This window comes from Rutidosis leptorrhynchoides, chromosome 4, assembly GCF_046630445.1.
Source record: "Rutidosis leptorrhynchoides isolate AG116_Rl617_1_P2 chromosome 4, CSIRO_AGI_Rlap_v1, whole genome shotgun sequence".
NCBI lineage: Eukaryota > Viridiplantae > Streptophyta > Magnoliopsida > Asterales > Asteraceae > Rutidosis > Rutidosis leptorrhynchoides.
This window is the reverse complement of record NC_092336.1, coordinates 583,716,875-583,739,882: the sequence shown is the minus strand read 5'-3', so window position 1 is coordinate 583,739,882 and position 23,008 is coordinate 583,716,875. Positions and strand designations below refer to the sequence as shown.

General features: G+C 34.3%; 3 protein-coding genes across 3 annotated transcripts; 2 read left to right on the top strand and 1 right to left on the bottom strand.

Annotated features, from left to right (window-relative positions):
• The first annotated feature begins 3,026 nt into the window (after positions 1-3,026).
• LOC139842852 (B-box zinc finger protein 20-like) lies at positions 3,027-4,767 on the top strand. Its single transcript, XM_071832953.1, has 3 exons — positions 3,027-3,209; positions 3,824-4,249; positions 4,522-4,767. The coding sequence occupies exons 1-3, from the start codon at positions 3,027-3,029 to the stop codon at positions 4,765-4,767; spliced, it is 855 nt and encodes a 284-aa protein (XP_071689054.1).
• Positions 4,768-4,951: 184 nt separating this feature from the next.
• LOC139845520 (glutamate receptor 3.5-like) lies at positions 4,952-10,070 on the bottom strand. Its single transcript, XM_071835772.1, has 6 exons — positions 9,609-10,070; positions 7,607-8,946; positions 7,103-7,380; positions 6,617-6,648; positions 6,128-6,537; positions 4,952-5,496 (listed from the first exon to the last, which is right to left on the bottom strand). Exons 1-6 carry the CDS (start codon positions 9,892-9,894, stop codon positions 5,041-5,043), a joined length of 2,802 nt encoding a protein of 933 aa, XP_071691873.1. The 5' UTR covers positions 9,895-10,070; the 3' UTR covers positions 4,952-5,040.
• A 4,376-nt stretch (positions 10,071-14,446) lies between these two features.
• Positions 14,447-16,768, top strand: LOC139842851 (uncharacterized). Its single transcript, XM_071832950.1, has 4 exons — positions 14,447-14,731; positions 14,792-14,889; positions 14,931-15,195; positions 16,751-16,768. Exons 1-4 carry the CDS (start codon positions 14,447-14,449, stop codon positions 16,766-16,768), a joined length of 666 nt encoding a protein of 221 aa, XP_071689051.1.
• The last annotated feature ends 6,240 nt before the right edge of the window (positions 16,769-23,008 follow it).

The window sequence follows — 23,008 nt, the reverse complement described above, 5'->3', positions numbered from 1 at the left end:
AATCTGCAAAAAAAAAATAAAAAAAAAATATGTGAATCTGCACGAGTTCCATGAGTTCTCTACTACCATGAGTTCTCCATGGATCATCACCCTATATATATATATATATATATATATATATATATATATATATATATATATATATATATATATATATATATATATATATATATATATATATATATATATATATATATATATATATATATATATATATATTCAGTCTACTAATTTAACATCATCAACGTATAGTCGTCATATTTGAAGCCTTGTAGTGTGCTGCCTTTTGGGATGGCCCATGTGAAAATATTTTGTGTAAGATTGTTGACTGATTTATGTAATTTAACACAGTTTATTTTTATTTTTTATCTTGGTAGTTGTTATGCTTTGTATGTGCCCCATCTTTTAGTAACAGGTTGGCTGCTTTGATTTCTTGAAAACTTCATGATGAAGTAACACTTCCAGATACACGGCGGATTAGGTTTATTATTATTAAACTAAAATGACCAAACTGCCCTCCTATGATCCAGTAGTAACGGTATTGAGTTAACAGATGGTACTTTTAGGGACGAATTTGAAACCAAATCAAAACATTAAGGATAAGCATGGAAAAGAAAAACTTTAAGGTTCAGGATGAGAAAAAAGGTAAACTTTAAGGACTATTGGCGCGGTTAAGTCTTATTGAAATCCTTTGAATTTTTTTATTGTATTATTTTGCAGCATCTCACCCATAAAAGGTAATATTTGTCACTTTATGCACTTTATTGCTTGCCCATACATGCATATGGTCAACTTTGTGAATGAAGGTCCAATCAACTACACTCCTTTTCATATATAATTTGTTAAATAACATTAAACAAATGTGCCCATTTGCACAATAATATCACCAAGGATTGATCCATTTCACCTTTTAGGAAAAGGTTCCAAAAAGTACTTATTAAATATTCAACACTACTTTGTTCTTTTACTTAATTGTATTTTGTCTTTAACACGTTCTAAGATTCGAATCTCATCCTCAACTACAAAGAAATCAAGTGATTTTGTGTAGGTAATCAAGATACTTGCAAGAAATAGCGTTCGGAACGATATTTGGTAACGTAAATTAGATCGGTCAAGCAACGTATGAATAAGACATTTGAACACAATTAAAGTACACAAGGCTTTTGATTAAATTTCAACACAAAATTCCGTCTAAATAGGCTTTAGTTCTCCAAATTTGTTAATTAGCTATAGACTTTTGTAACTACCAGGTGTTTAGTGTGATTTTATTGTTATTATAGGTGATATATTTACATAAGTGACTATACATGTGTGATACTAATAATCAGTAGTCTGACCAATGGTGGTTTCAATATGTTGACTTTTTGGAGCAACTTTGATCGCCCATAAAGTTCTGACAGAAAGCCGATCATCCTCTCCCTTTCCTTGTATCGATTACAAGTTGGTACAGTAGCACCCTTCAAGTTTTGGAAAATATACAATATACCCCTAGTTTAAATATCATTCACGTTTTGCAATTATAAGAGAATTTGGTTGAGCATACATGTTACAATAGTTTATATCAATTGTGTTGATTCTGATGTTAGCGTTTAAGCCAGTGAATAATATCAATTGTGTTGTGTTTAAGCTAGTGAATAATATCATATGTGTTGTTCTGCAATATAAGCTTAAGTGTCCCATGACGGCATGACCGATGTGAGACTTTGGTTTGCATCCTTCACATACCAAATAGTATATATTTATGAGAAGATATTCCCTTCAAACTCCCATTTATTAAATAGAAACATATGATAACTTCACCATAAACTCTCATTTATTAGATAGAATATATGTTTGCCTTTAATTATAATGTTCTAAGGAGGATGGATCGTATGGTCGAGCTTGCACATTTTCGGATTGAAAAATACGTATTTACATCGAGTTTGATGGTAATAATTTTGTTTTAGAACCAACACATCGCACTATTAGAAATGGTACGGAATTAAAAAATAAAAGTATAATAAATAGACAAAAATCAGATAATGTTATTGTGTTAACTCTAAACATTAAATTTTTTATTTTATTTATACATTCACAATACTAAACAATAAAAATTTCACATAAAATAAATAAGCAGTAAACAATGTCAACGTAACATTATTGGTTTATAACTCTTAGGCAAGGTTGGATAACTCGGATCTCGGAGAGATCTCGTTTGGTCATTTTTGTGTAAATTTTGGCGTCTCGGGAATATTTTGGGGAGATCTCGGACGTTAATTTATGTTGAGTTTTTAGACTTTTTAATATAAATATATAAAAATAATTAAATATATGTATATTTATATACATTTTACGAGAGTATACAACAAAATCCGAGAATGAGCGAGAAAATCCAGGATTTTACAAGAAAATCCGAGCAATTAACGAGAAAATTCGAGAAATCGTGGCTTTGACCAAGTTTGACCCCGATGACCAAGAAATCTTGGGAGATGGACATCTCATCTTGCATTCCTTTCAAAAACGAGATCCCGGAGAGAAATAACGAGATTTACAACACTACTCTTAGGGGTAGTTAATTTGTGTACGTTTAACAAAAACTAAACTAGCGTCAAATTTAGCCCCGACGTCTAGCATAATATTACAAAGTCTCGATTGGCGGCATGGGTGGATCTAAGCTTCAAATACAGAGTATATGATATGGATATTGCTAATGCTAGGGAGATGATGAAACCTAGAAAACGCAATTACTGAAAGAAGTAATGAATTGTGACAAATACTAACTTGACAAAAATACAAACATGCATAAACAAAAAGGACCCATTAATGTATATAATCATGACTGAAAGAGCTTTTATGCGCTTTTATCAACGTTAAAGGACCTATTCCGTAAATGTCCCATTATTATAATTTAAATAAATACTAGGTTCCCACTCTTAAGGCAAGATCAAGAATTCAGGATCGTATATATCCTCCTCACCCATAACACAGATCAACTTCACCTTCATTTCACACACTTTCAAATTAACCTAATTTCACAACTATACGAGATGAAGATCCAATGCGATATGTGCGAGAAAATGGAGGCTTCCGTCTATTGCACCGCCGACGAAGCCTCCCTTTGTCATGGTTGTGATCGTCGTGTCCACCATGCCAACAAACTCGCCAGCAAACACCATCGTTTCTCCCTTAACAATTCCTCCGATCAACCGCCTTTTTGCGATATTTGCCAGGTAACATAATCACATTCAATTACTTGATTTGTATAATAAAATTATATCGTTCACTGTTTATCGTATAAATACTAGTCCATTTTTATATACGTAGATAACGAATTAACGATTATTGAATTTTCACTTTAATTAGGTGGAAATTAAGAGTGATTATCACGTTTTAGTGTAACAAGGGATGAACTAATTTTTCATTCTTGCGTACTTTAATTATTCTTTATTTGTAACTTGACATATACCATACACTGAATAAATTAATTTACGATTTGAAAAGGCCGTAATAAAAAATCACATTTTAAACGAAAATCCGAACACACATACACGTTGAAGGCTAAACTTGACATTAAACATTTAAAAAAAAACTGTATCAATTGTGCATTCTTGAAGAGTGTGAATACTAGAAATTGAGAGGTTATATAATCATCAAATAAATAAATTTCGTTTTTATTTATGCCCTTCCTAGTTGCTTAGTAGGGGGGTTTGTTAATATATTACTTTTTTGGCCTTGAGTAAAAAAATCATCAAATTTGTCACCAAACTTGTTTTTTATTTAGGGCTTTTGTTATAGTACTCGAATTTAATGATAAAATCTGACATGATTGTATTGTTATGAACAGGAAAAAAGAGCATTTCTGTTTTGCAAAGAAGACAGAGCGATTCTTTGTAGACAATGTGACATCTCAATACACGTTTCCAACGAACACACAAAATATCACAATCGCTTTCTTCTAGCAGGCGTTAAGCTTTCAGCTTCGTCGTCCTGTTATGATAGTTCATCGGATCAAGCTCTATGCTCTTCGAATTCAATTGGATCTAGTGAAGCTGAGAGTATAAAAAGCTCATTTGCTCCTGGAAAACAAAAGGCTAAAGCACCTAAGCACTCATCTTCAGTGAACAATCATTGTGACCAATTTAACCAACAAATAAACGTTTCGATGGAGCCAAGTAGCATATCGGACTACTTAATGGAGACATTACCCGAATGGAATGTCGAAGAACTTCTAGATCCTTCTGTGTCACATCCGTATAACGAATTCTACGAGGTTTGTACTGATACCTTATCTTAAAATTGATATGATCACATGTAATTTAAGACGAAATTTAAGTTTACGGCAGCTTTAAAGCTTGTCGTTAACATGAATAAAAAATGATGTACAATTTGTTACTTTAAGTCAATACATAATCGTTATGTGCAACTCTTTTGCAAATTATAGTTTGTCCTATCAAATCAAAATTCTTTATAATTTAAAAAGTGATCTCTAACAATAAAATCTAAGATAAAATATACTAAAGGGAATAAGTTATGTAATGACAGGGATATGACAGTGGTACATGTACATTGCCATTTATGGCACATGATACCGACAACATTGCAGATTTGAGTACTTTATGGTTACAAGATTTGGGCAGTTTGGTAAATTTATCAGATCAACAAAAGTCAAGATCAAGTAGCTTCTCAAAAAGATGTTTCTTTAATGATATGGAGAATATTGAAAAGTTGAATAAAGATCAATACAAATTCAATCCTTCATCTATCAAGAAACAAAGACAACTATGGTAGATTGATTTTTCTTTCTTTTGATAAAATCCATTTTACAAGAATATGTAATTTTTGTTCATTATCTATATGATTGTTCATTTATTTTGATAATAGCTAACTAAAGTAATCATAATCAGAAAAATAAATGAATAAATAAGAGTAATGAAAATATTTACTATAAACTAACAAGTTCATACAACTCTATATATTGTAATCCTGTTAAGTAATTCTTCTGTAAGATCTTTTAACTATATAATAAAAGGATGTTAAATAGCAACAACATAACTTTCTATTTTAGGAAGGTGAGCCATTATGTTCATCTGAGTCCCTAGTAACAGGACTCCTGTTTCGCTTAAGCATTTCCTTAATCTCCGCCTCTTTCTTATCGTAAAAATCAATCAAATCCTTAAAACTAATGGATCTAAGGGGTCGTCTGTTGCTGCGTGTTGCTGAATCCGGCTCAACGATCTCATGATGTTCTTCTTCTCCAGGATTAAACCGAAGGTACTGACACAACATCCTACAGAAGAAAATGCTAAGAGAAATTAAGCACGCGATACCGCAAATAAGGAATAGACCCCAGAAATTGTTGAGTGACAGGCTGTTTTCTTGAACGTCGTTTGTTTGAGATGATGAGCATGAGGCGGCTGAAAGCCATTTGTCGTGAAGTCGTTGCAGGTCTCCGTTTTCTGACAGTTGAAGGATGGCAGTTGATAGGTCAACCGCTAGAGGCGAGTCTCTCTGAAATGCCTGCAATGCAAGTTTAAGTTTACAGTCAAACTGAAAGACTTTCAACTTTCGAGCTGATTTAAATTCTTGGGATATATAAGAAAATATTGTACCTGGTTTGAACATTAAAAAGAAGTACGAAACGAGAAGAACAAACATCAAATTTTTTTCTGAATTTTCTAACGATTGCCCTTAGTGTTGTCGTTAAGGTTCTTAAAAAGCTTGTACAATTCAATAACCACCACTTTAAAGTCAAACGTAACTGCTATGTACAAGCCTTTTATGCACCTTAACGACAGCCCTAAGGGTTGTCGTTAGAAAAATCCAAGTTTTTAATACGATCTGAATCAAAATTTACTTTTGATATGTGCTAACTTTGACCTCAGAAGTCAAACTACATCTCATGTTTAAAATGTGGTTCTGACTTTTGAAGTCAACACAACAGATTAACAGGCTCAGTATTTTTTTTAAAAAAACTTCCAAGTTTTAAAGATACTGTCATAAACTGTTGTGGCTGAACCTGACCCAAACTAGCACTAGATATAGCTCATTACCACCCTTCCCTGTTTCAATCATAGCCAACCCGCCCATTTCGTCACCTCTACTTTTAAAATGCTCATTACTCGTTAGCCTTGTTAAATAACTAACTTACGAATCCCCAGCCGCTTTTTGTAAACTCTTGACCGACGATCCTGAATTCACACTTGGTGTAACGCATAAAAAGTTCGACATAAGGAAGCTCATCAACAATGGCAGCTACACCACCACCTTTTGGACCCAAACGGAGCGCACGTGCATACTCCTCCTCACCTCTCAACGGTTTAATCCTAGCTTCCGCAATATTAAGCTCTCTAACCAAATAATTATAAGCGAAAGTTCCATCTTGAACACCAATCATATCATTACTCGAGGTCAAACCATCTATCCCTTCAATCCGTGAAGTTAGTTGTTGTACGGTCAAGATCGATGTCAAGCTGGCTGTGTAACTTGAGTTAATAATCAGCACTACAAACAACCACAAGATCAGTACTAATCGTCCCAATGTGCTCACCGTATTCTCACCTGCATAAATAAGTATCCCACTTCAAAGTTTTGATCTTTTTTAAAATTTCAGGTATTTGACTAGTTTTTTTATACTTACGGTGTGAGAAAAACATCGTTGAGAAGCTAAACCTGAAATTTCAAGAAAAGTAGTCCATATCAGATGTATGCGTTTTAAAAGTGATTATGTAATAAGTAGTTGCAACTAGAAGAACCAAAGGGCATCTGGCCTAGCGATATCAAATAAACTCATCAACCTTGAGGTTGTGAGTTCGAGTCCTGTCGTGGACAAAAAGGGTGTGTGGTAGTGGAGAGGTCAGGAGTTCGACTCCCATGGGGTGCAGCATTGCACACAAGGTTGCCCCTTAACCCTTGAATACCACCCAAGAGTGCCTTCCGCACATCGCGTTGTAGGGGCAGTGGGGAGGGGGTTTTACCGCCTATGCCCTCGGATTGGGCCGAGTTTCCTCCTTGGCAGAAGTTGGGGGCGGGTTATTCAACTGCAGGAGATGAAGCGTGAGTGGTTTCCTGGGTGATCCCGAACTGCTGTTTAAAAAAAAAGTTGCAACCAGAAGAGACACTATACCAGAAGATTGTGATGAGTTGTTGACTTGGTGGACCACGAAACTCATGATTTAACCGATGCTCGAGAATCCAAACAACAGATCCAACGAAAATAAAGAATCCACCGGTTACTAGCCACATCTCAATTGTGAACGGCTTGAGAAACGCCCATGGTTTGGGTTTGGCTTCTTTGACTGCAACAACTATAACAAGTCCGGATTCCATGTATGGCTGCGTAAAGTCAACTATCCTTGTTCGGTTTGTAGTGATTGTAACATCTCCCACTGCTGCATCATATTGCTGAAAACAGATGAAAGGTTTGACTTTTAATGTCAACATCATGCTTTTGAACTTTAATAGATTCCTATTCCTAACTTCATATCACAAGTATAACATATATATCTTCTGAATCTCAGATCCTGCTTTAAATATCAATATACAGTAATAAAAGTATAAAAACAACTCCCAGAAATCAAAATTTGTGAATTTAAATTTAAATACTTTGACTTTGAAAAGTCAAACTTACATTATCAGCAACAGCATTAACAAGATTGGTGTAGCTTGGGTTTCTTTTACCATCTCCATATAATATGTACTTTCGTGGGACCGGGTATGGAAGTAAACTAACTGCAGCTTCGAAAACGTCGATGCAATAACCTCGTACGCCTTCGGGAGACTTATCTTTCGTAACAACTTCTTTATAACTATACCGATACGGCACAGCAACTCTTAACGGCATCCCGTTATTCGGAAAAACCCATCCTCGAGGCTTTTTACTCGTTTCCCCAGGCCATATTACACTATAAAGACGTTGATCGGCTGCTGAAGTGTTTTCAGTCTTTTCATACAACGATTCAGGTGTAGCAACTGAAAGACCTGAATGGTTTGACCAATAACCAATGGTCCGTAACCCGGTCCCACCAATGTTGACCACATCATAAGATGGATGAACCAAGTTCTTGTCTTGGTCAAACTTCACTTCACCGGTCAAACCTGTGAAGTTTGTTGCTAAGACTGTTTCAAGAAGCTTTTCTCCTTCGTTAAAAATTTTAAGAGCAGATAAACGAAGCTCGCTTCTGTTAGTATTTCGAAGTTTAGAATCGTACGAAAACGTGATCGCTTCTCCCGATTTTAAAAAGTTGTCAAGTGCATGTGCTAGTAACCAAACCGAATCATAAGCATAAAGAGCGTACGAGTTATAACCAGATGTCTCTTTGTCTTTAATACTCTTCCATTTATTCGTAAACGTTTTCTTAGTATCTGAACTCGATGTATGCTGACGCAACGTTAAAACGCCTTGTATAACATCCATTGTATCGGGATCATACAATTCGGTCGAATCCAAAACGGCTGAAAGCCAATCGGTTGTAATCCAAACATAGCCACTATTCATCATCCCGAGCTTTTTCGCAACGTTGAAAATCTCGAGGCCCGTATCGGGATTTACGTGAACAACAAAAACTCGAGTCTCCATTAAGTTGACTTTCGTTAGTAACTCTGTAATGTTGGTTTTTGATGCCCCGGGTGTAAACGACGCTTTGTAAGATATTTTCGCTCGTTTTTTAGAAAGGGCGTCGCCTAAGGCTGAAATTCCATTTCGACCATAATCGTCGTCTACAAATATGGCAACGACTTCTTTCCATTCGAAATATTCGACTAACTCGGTTACGGCTAACATTTGGTGGTAGTCGTTCTGTGTGGTCCGGATGAAAAATGGGTACTGAAGAGATGAAAGGGTCGGGTCGGTTGCACCAAATGAAAGAAGTGGAATGTGAAGTTCGTTTACAACGTGGGATATTATGTGGGCTATACCGGACGATTGTGGCCCGATTGCAGCTACCACATCATTCTCCATCAACTGCAAAGCTACATGGGTCCAAAATAGATCATGATCAAAACGAGTAATCTTCTTATGCAGGTCAAACGGGTCGAGTCAGGTTGACCAGCAAACATTTTTTAAGTAACAAATGTGTTAAGTATGACTATAGCAACTATATAACTAAAATTGGCGTTCTAAACTTATAAATAATTAATAAGGTTTGTACATTTTGAATACACTTGGACAACTTTTGACCCATTAACATTCTAGCTAAACAATACAGTTTGCCCATTTGACCAGTTTGAGATACAGTATAACCCAAACAGACTCATTATCTGTACAAAATAAAAAAATTAAAAAAATAAGAAAATAAGACTCATTATCTGTAAAAGGATTGAGATTATCACCTCTATTCTATATTGTAGACATAAGCTTGACTGTTAATGTTTGAGTAAAAGGTGTTCAGAAATACATATATATTTATATATCTACTATTCAGTTGTGGTTGGATTACATGTGTATCCATATTAATACAATGATTTTTCTCATTATTATTCCCTATTCTATATTGTTATAAACACATTTTGATATCAACAACAGTATGTAATCATATATCAGGACAACAACGAGTCACTTTATTTATTAAAAGTATCATTTTTTTTTTTTTTAAACTCTAGAAGCATTAATTAAGTTCAGAAACTGAGGGTACCTTCAATAGTGCCAAGAAATCCACTGCAATTAGTATCATGCAAAACAAGGTTCAATTTAGTTCCTTTAAGAACATTTGGATCGGTATTTACATCATCAATGGCAGCTACAATAGCAGGCTTTACAGACCTGCCAATAACTGAATTCACAGTGAACAAAGCTCCAACATTGACAACACTAGGCCTTCTTGATGGAACTGTTATATTTCCATTTATACCCTTGACTGATATGGGCACTACTACCATCACCAACATGCTAAAAACCAATAAAATTACTCTTATTCTCATTATTGGTACATAAATTTCCAATCTTGGAAAGACCCCTTTTGGAATTTGAGTCAATTAAACTGCGTATGTCATATATTGTCCTTAAGGGAGGAGTATTAAAGCACCTGAGTATGAAATGAAGCCGAAAGCTTTAACCTTGGGCAAAGAATCAAGATTTATAAGAACATCAATTGGAACTTTTAATATGAGGTTTTTGAAACAAAGAATCAACTGCAACAACTTGGCAGTAAGATATGCATAGTACCCACGTGGGAATTCAGTAGATATTCAAGATAGGGGAGAGTAAAAATATATAAATCTAATCTAGTATATATAAAATAAAATGTGTATACTTTTTTTTTTTTATTTAAAAAAAAAAAAAAAAAAAAAAAAAATCAAAGTTTTCATTTAACTATGTGAACTAGTTGACATAAATTGAGGAATTTACATGTACATAACTATATGTAATGATGTTTGTAAAAAAAAGAGCTTTAATCTATTAGTGTTTAGTGTAAACACTAAACTAGTGTTTAGTGTAAACACTAAACACTGTCAAACCTACGAGAAGATAGAATCTTTGTTAGTATTTATTACTACTCTATAAGGTTTTAAATGATAACCACAAGCTGGGAATGGGCAGAGAAGCTAAAGCTTACAAAGTAGTATTGTGTTTTTGGCAAGGAATAACCTTTTTCTGGCTAATTGTGGTTGAATTTGACCCACGAGTGTATCATAATAATGAAGTACGTCACGTCACGTGTCTGGTCACGTGCAACGCATGACGTTCATCACACGAGCTTACTGGGAACCTAAAGCTGTGTCACGTGGAACACACGCGATGTCCAGTCAAACGGACAACTCGTGTACTCAAGTCGCCGTCACGCGATTGGTAGAGTCACGTATTTACAAGGTTGACCCGGTATTGCTGAGCAGGATCACATCCCTACATTTCAGGAACGTGGAGAACGTGGAATAAGTTGTAGGCATGATTAGGAGGTTCTAGTGGCAGTTACAGATCATGGGTGCTATTATAATGGCTATCATGCATAACCGTCATTTATCAATCTATAAATAGCATCTTTTGGACTTATTTGATGGCCAATCAATCAACCGATCATTTCATACACACTAACCTTCTTCTGTAGCTTACCTTGGAGGCTCGGAAAAAGTCAAACAACACTACCACATCTATCTCCCATTTAACCGAAGGAACCCATTCCAAAGGTTAAATTCTCTTTTTAATTCACTTGCACTCAGACCGAACAATTTTGGTTTGATCATTTGGCGCCATCCGTGGGACCCGATTAACAACGCTTTCATAGCAAGATGACAGAAGGTTCCAACCCACAATCCACTACTAACAATGGCAAAGAACCATATGACCCTTTCAAACCTAATGACGATAGCACTTACGAAACTCCAAATGATTCCATCAAGGGCACCCGTTTGCAGTTCGATGACGACGAGAAGGAAGCTGATCAACGTGACTCTGAAGAGACGAAAACCCAAGAGGAAAACGTACATCAGCTAAAACCCATCAACGGCGAAGAAGCTATACGCTTCTTGGCGAAGGGAGGATTCGTTTTACCCTCACTCATGCCCAAAGGTGCCGAAAGGCCTACCAGTATGTCCAAGGCACAACCCCGTATCTCAACACGTTCAGTGTCGGAGACCGGTAAGAGTTCCGTCAAAACTAGGGAGGAGGCACGCAAGGACGTAATTGATAATTTGATCCTTGCCGCACCGGAATCTATGAGTGCCCAGGTTGAGCAGTCTGGCGTGGCGGACAACATGTTAAATAACTGGTATGCTATGATGGGGGACAACGTCAAGCGTTCCTTCGAAATTTCCGCAACGTCAAAAAAGTTTACCAGAGAAATAGCTACCCATCCGCTGCCTGCCGTCCTTACTACCCCCTTACGCTAGGGATGTATGACGGTAGCTCGGATCCGGAAGACTTCCTGCAGCAGTTTGAGCACGCCGTCAAGACGCAACATTGGGATAACCCTACAGCGTGCCACATGTTCCCGGGACAGCTTCAGTCTGCCGCGCGTGAGTGGTTTGCCAAGTTGCCTGCGTTGAGTATTACTAGCTTCACGGACCTTAGAACTAAGTTCGTTCAACGCTTCCAGAATTTTAAACGTACAGAACTGACCCATTTGGACGCGCACAGTATCAAAATGAGGTCACGCGAGTCTTTAATGAGTTTTACTTCCCGCTTCACGACGGAATGTCAGAAAATCCCAGACTTGCCGGAGTCGCAGCAAATTTCTGCGTACATCATGGGAATTTGTCAGGTTAGGCATTTGTCTCTAGTGAAAGCAATGCGGCGAAAGTTTCCAAAAACGTACGTTGAAGCGGTGAGAATGGTGAGAGACTACGTACGATCAGAGGAGTTCGCTGACGATGCCGTCAGTGAACACAAGACAACAAACCGCAATGACAAAGATGACAAAGGTAACGGTAAGGGTCACGCAAGTAGCAGTCATAAGGGTAACGGCGGAAATAGCGGTGGCGGTTACGGACGTTCCAATCATAAGTCTGGAAACCGCCACAACTACCGCCCATACGAACGTTATGGGTCTAAGAGGCTATCACCTGAGGAGGAAAGTTTAATAAGGTCGCTATCTAAAACGACAAAAGAAATTTTGACAACGGAAGAGACAAGCAGAGTTTCCCACCACCCAAGCCTATGAAACCGAGCTTCGCGGTAGACGAAACGCAGTATTGCATCTTTCACGAAGATAAGGGGCATGACGTCGACGATTGCCGTGAACTAAAAAAGATCATTATCGAAAGGCTTAAGTTAGGTGAGTTTAATCACTTAAAACCCTCGAATAAAGGAGGATCCGTAACCAGGAGGTTCGCGTGGCAGAAAGGAAAAGATAAAGCGCCTGAAAAGCACATTCACATGATTCAGATGTGGCATTCGGGTCACATAAGGAAAGCCGAAGCGCTAGAAGATTGGGAATGCGCACCTATCACGTTCCCGGCATTTTAGAAGGTTTTACCAATGGACCTACCATTAACAATCACTGCAACAATCGGACGCTGCCGGGTATCATGTATTTATGTCGATACGGGTAGCGCTGTAGACGTAATCTATGAACACTGTTTTTTGCAGTTACCGCAGGACGTACGGGATAAGGTCAAACCTCCATTGCACCTCGTTGCGGGTTTCACAGATGAAACGACTTGGCCCTTAGGCCATGTCACTACCGACGTGAAGCTAGGATATGACTATCGTTCCCGTACCGTGCAATTAACATTCGTAGTGGTTCGTAGCCAATCTAAGTACAATGTGATTCTGGGACGGACGACGCTTCAAGAGTTAGGTGCCATACCTTCTACGGTTCACGGTATGCTGAAGTTCCCCACAAGGGCAGGCGTAGCAACTTTGATTTCGGACCGTGTTCAAGTATGCGCTGATATCAGCCAACCAGTCTCACAGCCGGCACCTACTAAACAAGAGGGGGCGTCGTAATCAATCTCGCGTTTCCTGAAAAGGTTATTAGGATCGGCAACACCCTTTCGGAAGAAACTAAGAGTGCCCTATGCGAGTTGCTGTCTAATAACGCTGAAGTTTTCGCTTGGCAAGAGTCAGACATGACAGGAGTTCCAAGGAAGGTAGCGGAACATCATCTAAATGCTAATCCAAGCATAACACCCGTACGCCAGAAGAAAAGAGGAATGGCGCCTGAACGAAGCGCGTTCCTACGTAAGGAAGTAGAAAAGCTTGTTGACGCCAACATATTGAGAGAGGTTCGCTACCAAACCTGGGTGGCTAACCCGGTACTAGTCAAGAAAGCCAACGGGACGTGGCGCATGTGCGTTGATTTCAAAGACATCAACAAGGCATCCCCAAAGGATAACTATCCGCTACCTGAAATTGACTGGAAGGTCGAATCGCTCGCCGGACACCGATTCAAGTGCTTCCTTGACGCATACAAAGGGTACCATCAGATTCAAATGGCAGAAGGAGACGAAGACAAGACGGCATTTCACACTGATCACGGCATCTTCTGTTATACAAAGATGCCTTTTGGACTAAAGAACGTCGGAGCAACGTATCAACGAGTGATCAACGCCGCCTTCAAGAACCAGATAGGACGAAACGTCGAAGCGTATGTTGATGAAATAGTGATCAAAATCCATACAGAGCCGTATCTCCTTAAAGATATCCAAGAAACGTTCGACTCCTTGAGGAAAATCAATATGAAACTCAACCCGGAGAAATGCAGTTTTGGTTTCGAGGAAGGCAACTTTCTTGGTCACGTCGTGACGCCGCGAGGCATTAGAGCGTATCCGAAGAAGATTCAGGCGGTGGATGAGATGTTATCGCCGCGTACAAAAAAGAGGTACAAAGCTTGAACGGGAAGCTAGCAGCGTTGTCTAGGTTCTTGTCAAAAGCAGCGGAGCGTTCCCTACCATTTTTTCAGGTGTTAAAGGCGTGCATAGGCAAAAGTTTTAACTGGATGCCGGAAGCAGAAAATGCCTTTCAAGACATGAAAGCGTTAATCAAAACCCTACCTACGTTAACGGCTCCGGTACCGGGTAAAGTGTGTTTTAGCTAATGACAGACATTACATACTTGTTTACTGACGTTCCAAAAATTTCAAGAGAAACTTTAACCGTTTACTTAGCAGCGGGAGCTGAAGTGATCAGCTCGGTATTAATTGCGGAACGCGACAGAACCCAAATGCCGGTATACTTTGTCAGCAAGGTTTTGCAGCATGGCGAGGTCAATTATAATTCAGTCGAGAAACTCGTCTATGCACTAGTTCATACCGCAAGGAGGTTGAGGCGATACTTCCAAGCGCATCACATTTTGGTACTAACAGATACGCCTATCAAACAGGTACGATGTCTTTAGAACGAGCATATACGTTAAAGAGCATTTCTAACCTTCTCATGGTAGGTTTTAAGCAAGCCAGAAATCTCCGGCCGGATGGCAAAGTGGGCAATTGAACTGGGAGAGTATGAAATTAGCTACGCGCCGCGTAACGCCATCAAAGGGTAAATCATGGCCGATTTCATGGTAGAATTCATTAACTCAGGCCACCACCAGCTGCCAACGAAACGGCACCTCAAACCGTCACGTGGGAACATTACACTGACAGAGCATCGAGTTCAGACGGGGCCTGTGCCGGCCTGATACTTAGAAGCCTCGACGGCGAGGAACACCCATACACCTTACGTTTCGCTTTCTCTGTTTCTAACAATGAAGCAGAATATGAAGTGTTGCTCTCCGGGTTACGTATTGCAGAAAAAATGGGTATCAAGGCACTAAAGGTGGCAGTCGATCCACAACTTGTGGCAAATGTGATGACCCGAGAATTTCCGACCAAATTTAAACTTTAATCTTAATCTATAATCGACACGATAAGCAAAGTCTGTAATGTGAAGTCTCAAAAACTTTGAACTGTGTTCATGTAATCATTTGACCTTAGACTGTTCTATACGATTCACGAACCATTGTGTGTAAATAAATAAGTAAATAGATATATATATGTAAATAAAATTATAAGTGTATATATTAAGTTGAATTAATACCATTTAATCATTTGAATTAAATAGATAGTGTAATGTATAAAATAAATAGGATGTTATTAAATAAATAAATAAATAAATAAAAATATATATATATATATATATATATATATATATATATATATATATATATATATATATATATATATATATATATATATATATATATATATATATATATATATATTCTATACATAAATAACATTATATATATATATATATATATATATATATATATTGTAATAAATAAATATGATAAATAGTAAATATCCAAGATATCTTATTAAATAATATATAATTAGTAAAGATGATTAACAAGTTATAATATTAATATATTAAATATAATTACGAGTTGAAAATATAGTTGTTAAAGTAGTATTATTATTATTTTCATTAACATTAATACTAATATTTGTATCATTACTATTATTATAAAAAGTGTATATATATATATATATATATATATATATATATATATATATATATATATATGAAATTAGATAAGTATATATTGTTAATAATATTATAAAAAATAATAATAATAATGTTATTATAACTAATAATATTATTAGTACCGCTAATAATAAAAATATTTTATTCATGTCAATGATAGATATATTATTAATATCAATAGATAATACATAAATATGAAATTGATATATATAAATATTATTATTACCATCTTCATTAAAGATTACTATTATTAATTTGATTACTAAATTATCATTTAAAAATTGTTAAATCCATTATTTTTACTATTATTATTATTACGATATTAAAACTATCTTTATTATTAATATTACTGGTTGTGTTGTTAAAATTAATATTTATGTTAAATATTAATGTTTGTATCATTTATGATTTTATGTTTCCTTAAAATACAAAATAAATATATATTGATATATAAAATTTTTCAGATAAACTGATATATAGAAATACATACGAAGATATATATATATATACAGACATATAGATAAATATAAATACAGTATATATATGTATAAATATAAGGTATATATATATAATACAATTCAATATATACATAAATTATATATATAATTATGGATACACTTATTAATAAGACTATATGCTCATAAGGAAACATATCAGTTCAAAATCCCTTTCAAACTATTTCCAATTCTTGTATTTATCTATCAATTGATGCCTTTACAACTAAACCGATCCAAAATCTGTTAAGGGTTAAAATCACCTTTTAATTTTTTTATAAATAATCCGTACTTGATTACACTGTATATGACGAATCAATTAATCACTACAAACCATTACAGTTTGAGTTTTAGTATTACTAATTCCTTTAATTACTCAGACACAACCCAATTCATAAGGAAAAGTCGATTGTTTTTAAAACAGAAAACACTGAGCCAGTTTTAACTCTGTTCGTGTGGCATTCAATTCACATCTCAAATTTGAATGCCATTTCAAAATGTATTGATGTAGTTTTGTTAGGCTTTATTCACTAAATCTTCCTGTAAAATCTCAATCCCCAATTCATTAGAACGAGCCCGAATTTATGAGTCAAAGTTTGTTTCTAAGAAAGTCAACCTTCGTGTTCTTCATGAAATCCGAATTCGTTTTTGAGTTTAGGGAACAATTGATGATTCCTAAAGTTTGTAAACACGATTTGAAAACTAATTCGTGTAGAAATTTGTATTTAAAACGTTTTAAAAATCGAAAACCATATTTATTTTTTTATTTATGTCGTGATACAGCAGACCGCTGTTTCTTTTATATTTTTTTTTCAATTCAATTAAATACTGAGTAATCGTTTTTGGTATCTATGTTTAGTCCTAAAATCAAACATAAGTATGATTGGTAAAAATTTTTTTAAGGATATGGTCGATTACTTATAGCAGATGAAAAAGAAGGTAAATGAAATAGGAACGTACGGGTTAAATAAATATCTTTTCTGTAATATTTCGAAAAAAGGGCATCAGCCCAACTGGTTTCATGTGAAGACGGTTATACGGGAGGTCGCGGGTTCGAGTCCTGGCGGTGACATTCTTTTGAGCTTTTCTTCAAAGGTTGTGATTTTTATTATTATTATTATTATTATTATTATTATTATTATTATTATTATTATTATTATTATTATTATTATTATTATTATTATATTTATTGTTATTATTATTATTATTATTATTATTGTTATTATTTACTAGTAATAATATCATTAGCCTTACTAGTATTATCACATAATATTACTATTATTATCATTATTAATAATATTATCAGATTATTAGTAATATAAGTATTACTATTATTATTATTATGATTAGGATTACGAATTAATGCCATAGAAACTTTAGCCATTAGTTTAGAAATTAAACACAAAGATTTTGATTATTATGACTATGAATATAAAGATACTAATTGCATTATTAAGATTATTAGAATCATTGATATCTTTGTTAATATAGTACAATATAATGTAAAAATCACTATTTATTCTATTAACCTTATTAATGTATCACCTTTATCACTATATATATAGTATCACTATTGTTTCTAATATTAGTATTGTCATAAGTATTAGTAATATCATAATTAGTACTATGGTTATCATTAATTTTATAATTACTAAGTATCATTATTATTATTAAAATAACTATCAGCTATATGAAACTATATGTAATACATATAACATAACCAAACTTAATATTTTTATACACAAAAAGAAAATATGAGACATATATATATATATATATATATATATATATATATATATATATATATATATATATATATATATTTAATATAAAAATGATATAATTAACAATTTATAAATAAAACTTTATTCGAATACGATTATATGTATTAATGAATATACAAATGATTTAGATTCGTGAATCCGAGGCCAACCCTATACTTGTTCAATGTCGTTCTATGTATTTTTATTACAAAATACATTAGGTGAGTGATAATGCTAAAAACGAACATATATTTCATAGCATTATTCCTCAAGAAAGACAAGCTTTTAGTTGCAATTGTTCTATTTAAAAGTGATATTCGTTTAAATAATAAAAGGTGAAGACAAAAGACAGATTCGACGAATTGAAGACGCAAACGACCAAAAAGCTCAAAAGTACAAAATACAATCAAAGAGGTTCCAATTATTGATAAGAAACGTCTCAAAATTACAAGAGTACAAGATTCAAAACGCAAAGTACAAGATATTAAATTGTACGCAAGGACGTTCGAAAATCCGGAACCGGGACCAGAGTCAACTCTCAATGCTCGACGCAACGGACTAAAAATAACAAGTCAACTATGCACATAAATATAATATAATATTTAAATAATTCTTATAATTATTTATATATTATATAAATAATAAAAATCCGAAGAAAGACTCCAAAGTTTGTGAGCTGTATTTACAAACTCCGCGACTCGCGGAGTTTGAAGGCAAAAAGGGCCGCGAGTCGCGGAGCCCCAAATTCTGAAACTCCCTATAAAAGCAAACGAATTCTGATCGCAAAAACCAACATATATCCATCCATCTCTCTATCTATATCGTAATATTTATTTTTATAATTTATATTTTAATTTTAATTTTAATTATAATTCTAATAATAAGGGTATGTTAGCGAATGTTGTAAGGGTGTAAGTCGAAATTCTGTCCGTGTAACGCTACGCTATTTTTAATCATTGTAAGTTATGTTCAACCTTTTTAATTTAATGTCTCGTAGCTAAGTTATTATTATGCTTATTTAATCCGAAGTAATCATGATGTTGGGCTAATTACTAAAATTGGGTAATTGGGCTTTGTACCATAATTGGGGTTTGGACAAAAGAACGACACTTGTGGAAATTAGACTATGGGCTATTAATGGACTTTATATTTGTTTAACTAAATGATAATTTGTTAATGTTAATATAAAGATTTACAATTGGGCGTCCCTATAAATTACCATATACACTCAATCGGACACGATGGGCGGGGTATTTATATGTACGAATAATCGTTCATTTAACCGAACACGGGAATGGATTAATAGCCACTAGAATAATTAAAACAGGGGTGAAATTATGTACAAGGACACTTGGTATAATTGATAACAAAATATTAAAACCTTGGGTTACACTCAGTCGACATCCTGGTGTAACTATTAAACAAAGTATTAAAATCTTGTTACAGTTTAAGTCCACAATTAGTTGGAATATTTAACTTCGGGTATAAGGATAATTTGACGAGGACACTCGCACTTTATATTTATGACTGATGGACTGTTATGGACAAAAACCAGACGGACATATTAAATAATCCAGGACAAAGGACAATTAACCCATGGGCATAAAACTAAAATCAACACGTCAAACATCATGATTACGGAAGTTTAAATAAGAATAATTCTTTTATTTCATATTTAATTTCCTTTATTTTATATTTAATTGCACTTCTAATTATCGCATCTTTATTGTTATTGTATTTAATTGCACTTTTAATTATCGTACTTTTTAATTATCGCAAGTTTATTTTATCGCACTTTTATTATTCGCAATTTCATTATCGTTATTTACTTTACGCTTTAATTTAAGTCTTGTATTTATTTTTAATATTTTACATTTGGTTTTAACTGCGACTAAAGTTTTAAAATCGACAAACCGGTCATTAAACGGTAAAAACCCCCCTTTATAATAATAATATTACTTATATATATATTTAGTTTACTTTTATTAAAATTCGTTTTTATAAAAATACGTTTTAAATATTCGAAAATATAAAAAGAAAACAAAAATATAAGTATTTTTAAGATTTTGTTAAATATTTAAGTTTTATAAAGTTTCTTTATTTTTATATAAGTTTTATTTAAGTATTTTGTTTTTATTTAAAACATAAAACATAAAAAAAAAACGTCGAATAAAAAAAAAACTGTACCTGAGTTGAATTCTGGAACCCCGCGACTCGCGGAGTTTGCTGCCTCGACAACCGCGACTCGCGGAGCCGTCTGACACGGGCCACACAGAACCCTAATATCGCATTAATTACGGAGTATATTTTAATTTTTATTATTAACACCCTAATTAGGGTTTGTTTAGTTAATTAATATTAATTAATTTAGTTTTATTTATTTAATTTGTAATATTAAGTTTATTTAGTTTTATTAATATATAAAAAGTAATAGTTTTATAAAATAAATAATATAAAAATAATATTTTTATAAAAATTTGTAACTTTTTACAACTTTTTGTATATTTTTATATTTTGTCCCTTTTTAATCGTTTTAGCGTAATTTTTGTATTTTTCGCTCATATTTAGTTTTAAACTTAGTTTTTGCCATAGTTATTTTTACTTCTAGATTTTTAGGCTTTGCCGTAGAATTCCTTAAGTGCTTTTTCTTTAGACTAAGATTTAGGTGCTTTAGAATTTTGCGACGCCTTTTTAAGTTTTAGTTTCTTTTTAAGTTATTTCCATTTGGGATATAGTTTTTCTTGTAAGCTTTAATATTTTTAGACGACTTTTACCTATGTATCAATTATCATTCCAATTAGTAATCTCAATTTGCGATTATAATTTTAAGTTAGCTGTAGTAATAAGGTTAGGTTAGTCAAGTGTTTTTAAGTTTTATAAGTTTCTTTTATTTTTCCGTCACCTTTTATTTTTCAACTATTTTTCTTTTTCGACCTTTTTCGACGAACTCTTTTTCTTTATTATTTCTCGCTATTCTAGTTTTAGGACATAGATTTTTATTCTACTTCTTATCTAAATTTCTTAAAATTACGAAAATTTATTTTAAGTGGTTAAATTAATAGACATCAAAATTTTCTGGTTCGTAGTAATAGTTGGATTTGTACGTGGACCGGGTTATTGGAGCCAAACAGTCCTCAATTATATTGAGACCAAACGAATCCTGCCCCTCTGCTGCATCTTTTGGCTATTCGAAACGTGGGAAAAATCAGAAAAGTCTATTGATTGGATAACTTATTATAATTTTTCTTTCCTTTTAAAAACTAATAGGATATTCAGTGAATGCACCGAGCAAGACGTTCACCACCTTTTGTACGTTCACCACCTGTAACTAGATCAAGACATTTAGCAAATATTACCACCGTTGATTTTTCTTTAGAATCGTCATCCAGTCGACCAAGTACTCCAGTTCAAATTTCCGATAATCCATTTTTTGAACCCGACCTCACAATTGAGAATCCGGAGAATATTCAGGGACGATTCGTAGATCCTGAACTACTAAACTTTCCTCCGGAACCACCAATCATTCAAACAGAGATTGTTGAGGAACGAACCATTAAATCAGAATCCTCTAGTGATTCCGATTCAACAAATTCAATTATGGAGAATCTGGAACCTTTAAGTATGGAAGACCGAATGAGAGCTAAACGCACTGGCCAAGGTCACGCAATTACTCATCCAGACATTAATGCGCCAGATTATGAAATCAAAGGACAAATTCTACACATGGTGACTAATCAATGCCAATTTAGTGGTGTGCCGAAGGAAGATCCAAATGAACATCTACGTACCTTTAATAGGATCTGCACACTATTTTAAATCCGAGAAGTTGAGGATGAACAGATATATCTCATGTTATTTCCTTGGACTTTAAAGGGAGAAGCCAAAGATTGGTTGGAATCGTTACCTGAAGGGGCGATTGATACATGGGATGTTTTAGTTGAAAATTTTCTTAAACAATTCTTTCCTGCATCTAAAGCCGTAAGACTTCAAGCAGAAATTGTTACGTTTACACAGAAGCCGAATAAAACTCTATATGAGGCATGGACAAGATTTGGAAAGTTGTTAAGAGGATGTCCGCAACATGGTTTAGACACCTGTCAAATAGTACAAATATTCTACCAAGGATGCGACATCACTACAAGGAAAGACATAGATATAGCAGCTGGTGGTTCTATTATGAAGAAAACCGAAACTGATGCTTACAAAATTATTGATAACACTGCTTCCCACTCACATGAGTGGCACCAAGAAAAAGATATCGTTAGATCATCTAAAGCAGCTAGAGCCGATTCTAGCCATGACTTAGATTCCATTTCCACAAAGATAGATGCTGTCGAGAGACGAATGGAAAAGATGGCTAAAGATATTCACTCAATACGAATTAGTTGTGAGCAGTGTGGAGGACCACATTTGACAAAAGATTGTCTCAGTATTGAATTAACAATGGAACAAAGAGAGAATATTTCATACATAAACCAAAGGCCTGGAAATAATTATCAGAATAATTATCAACCGCCAACACCGATTTACAATCAAAACCAGAATTATAACAGAAATATTCCATACAACAACCAACAAGGTCCTAGCAATCAACAAGTATCCAATAATACTTATAATCAGCAAAGACCTAATTTTCAAAACAAACCACCACAACAAACCGATGATAAAAAGCCGAATTTAGAAGATATGATGACGAAGCTAGTTGAAACTCAAACGCAGTTTTTCACATCTCAAAAACAAACTAATGAACAAAATGCTCAAGCATTTAGAAATCAACAAGCTTCTATTCAAAATCTGGAACAAGAAGTAAATAACCTAGCAAGGTTAATAGGTGAAAGAAAACCGGGAAGTCTACCTAGTGATACAAATGCTAAT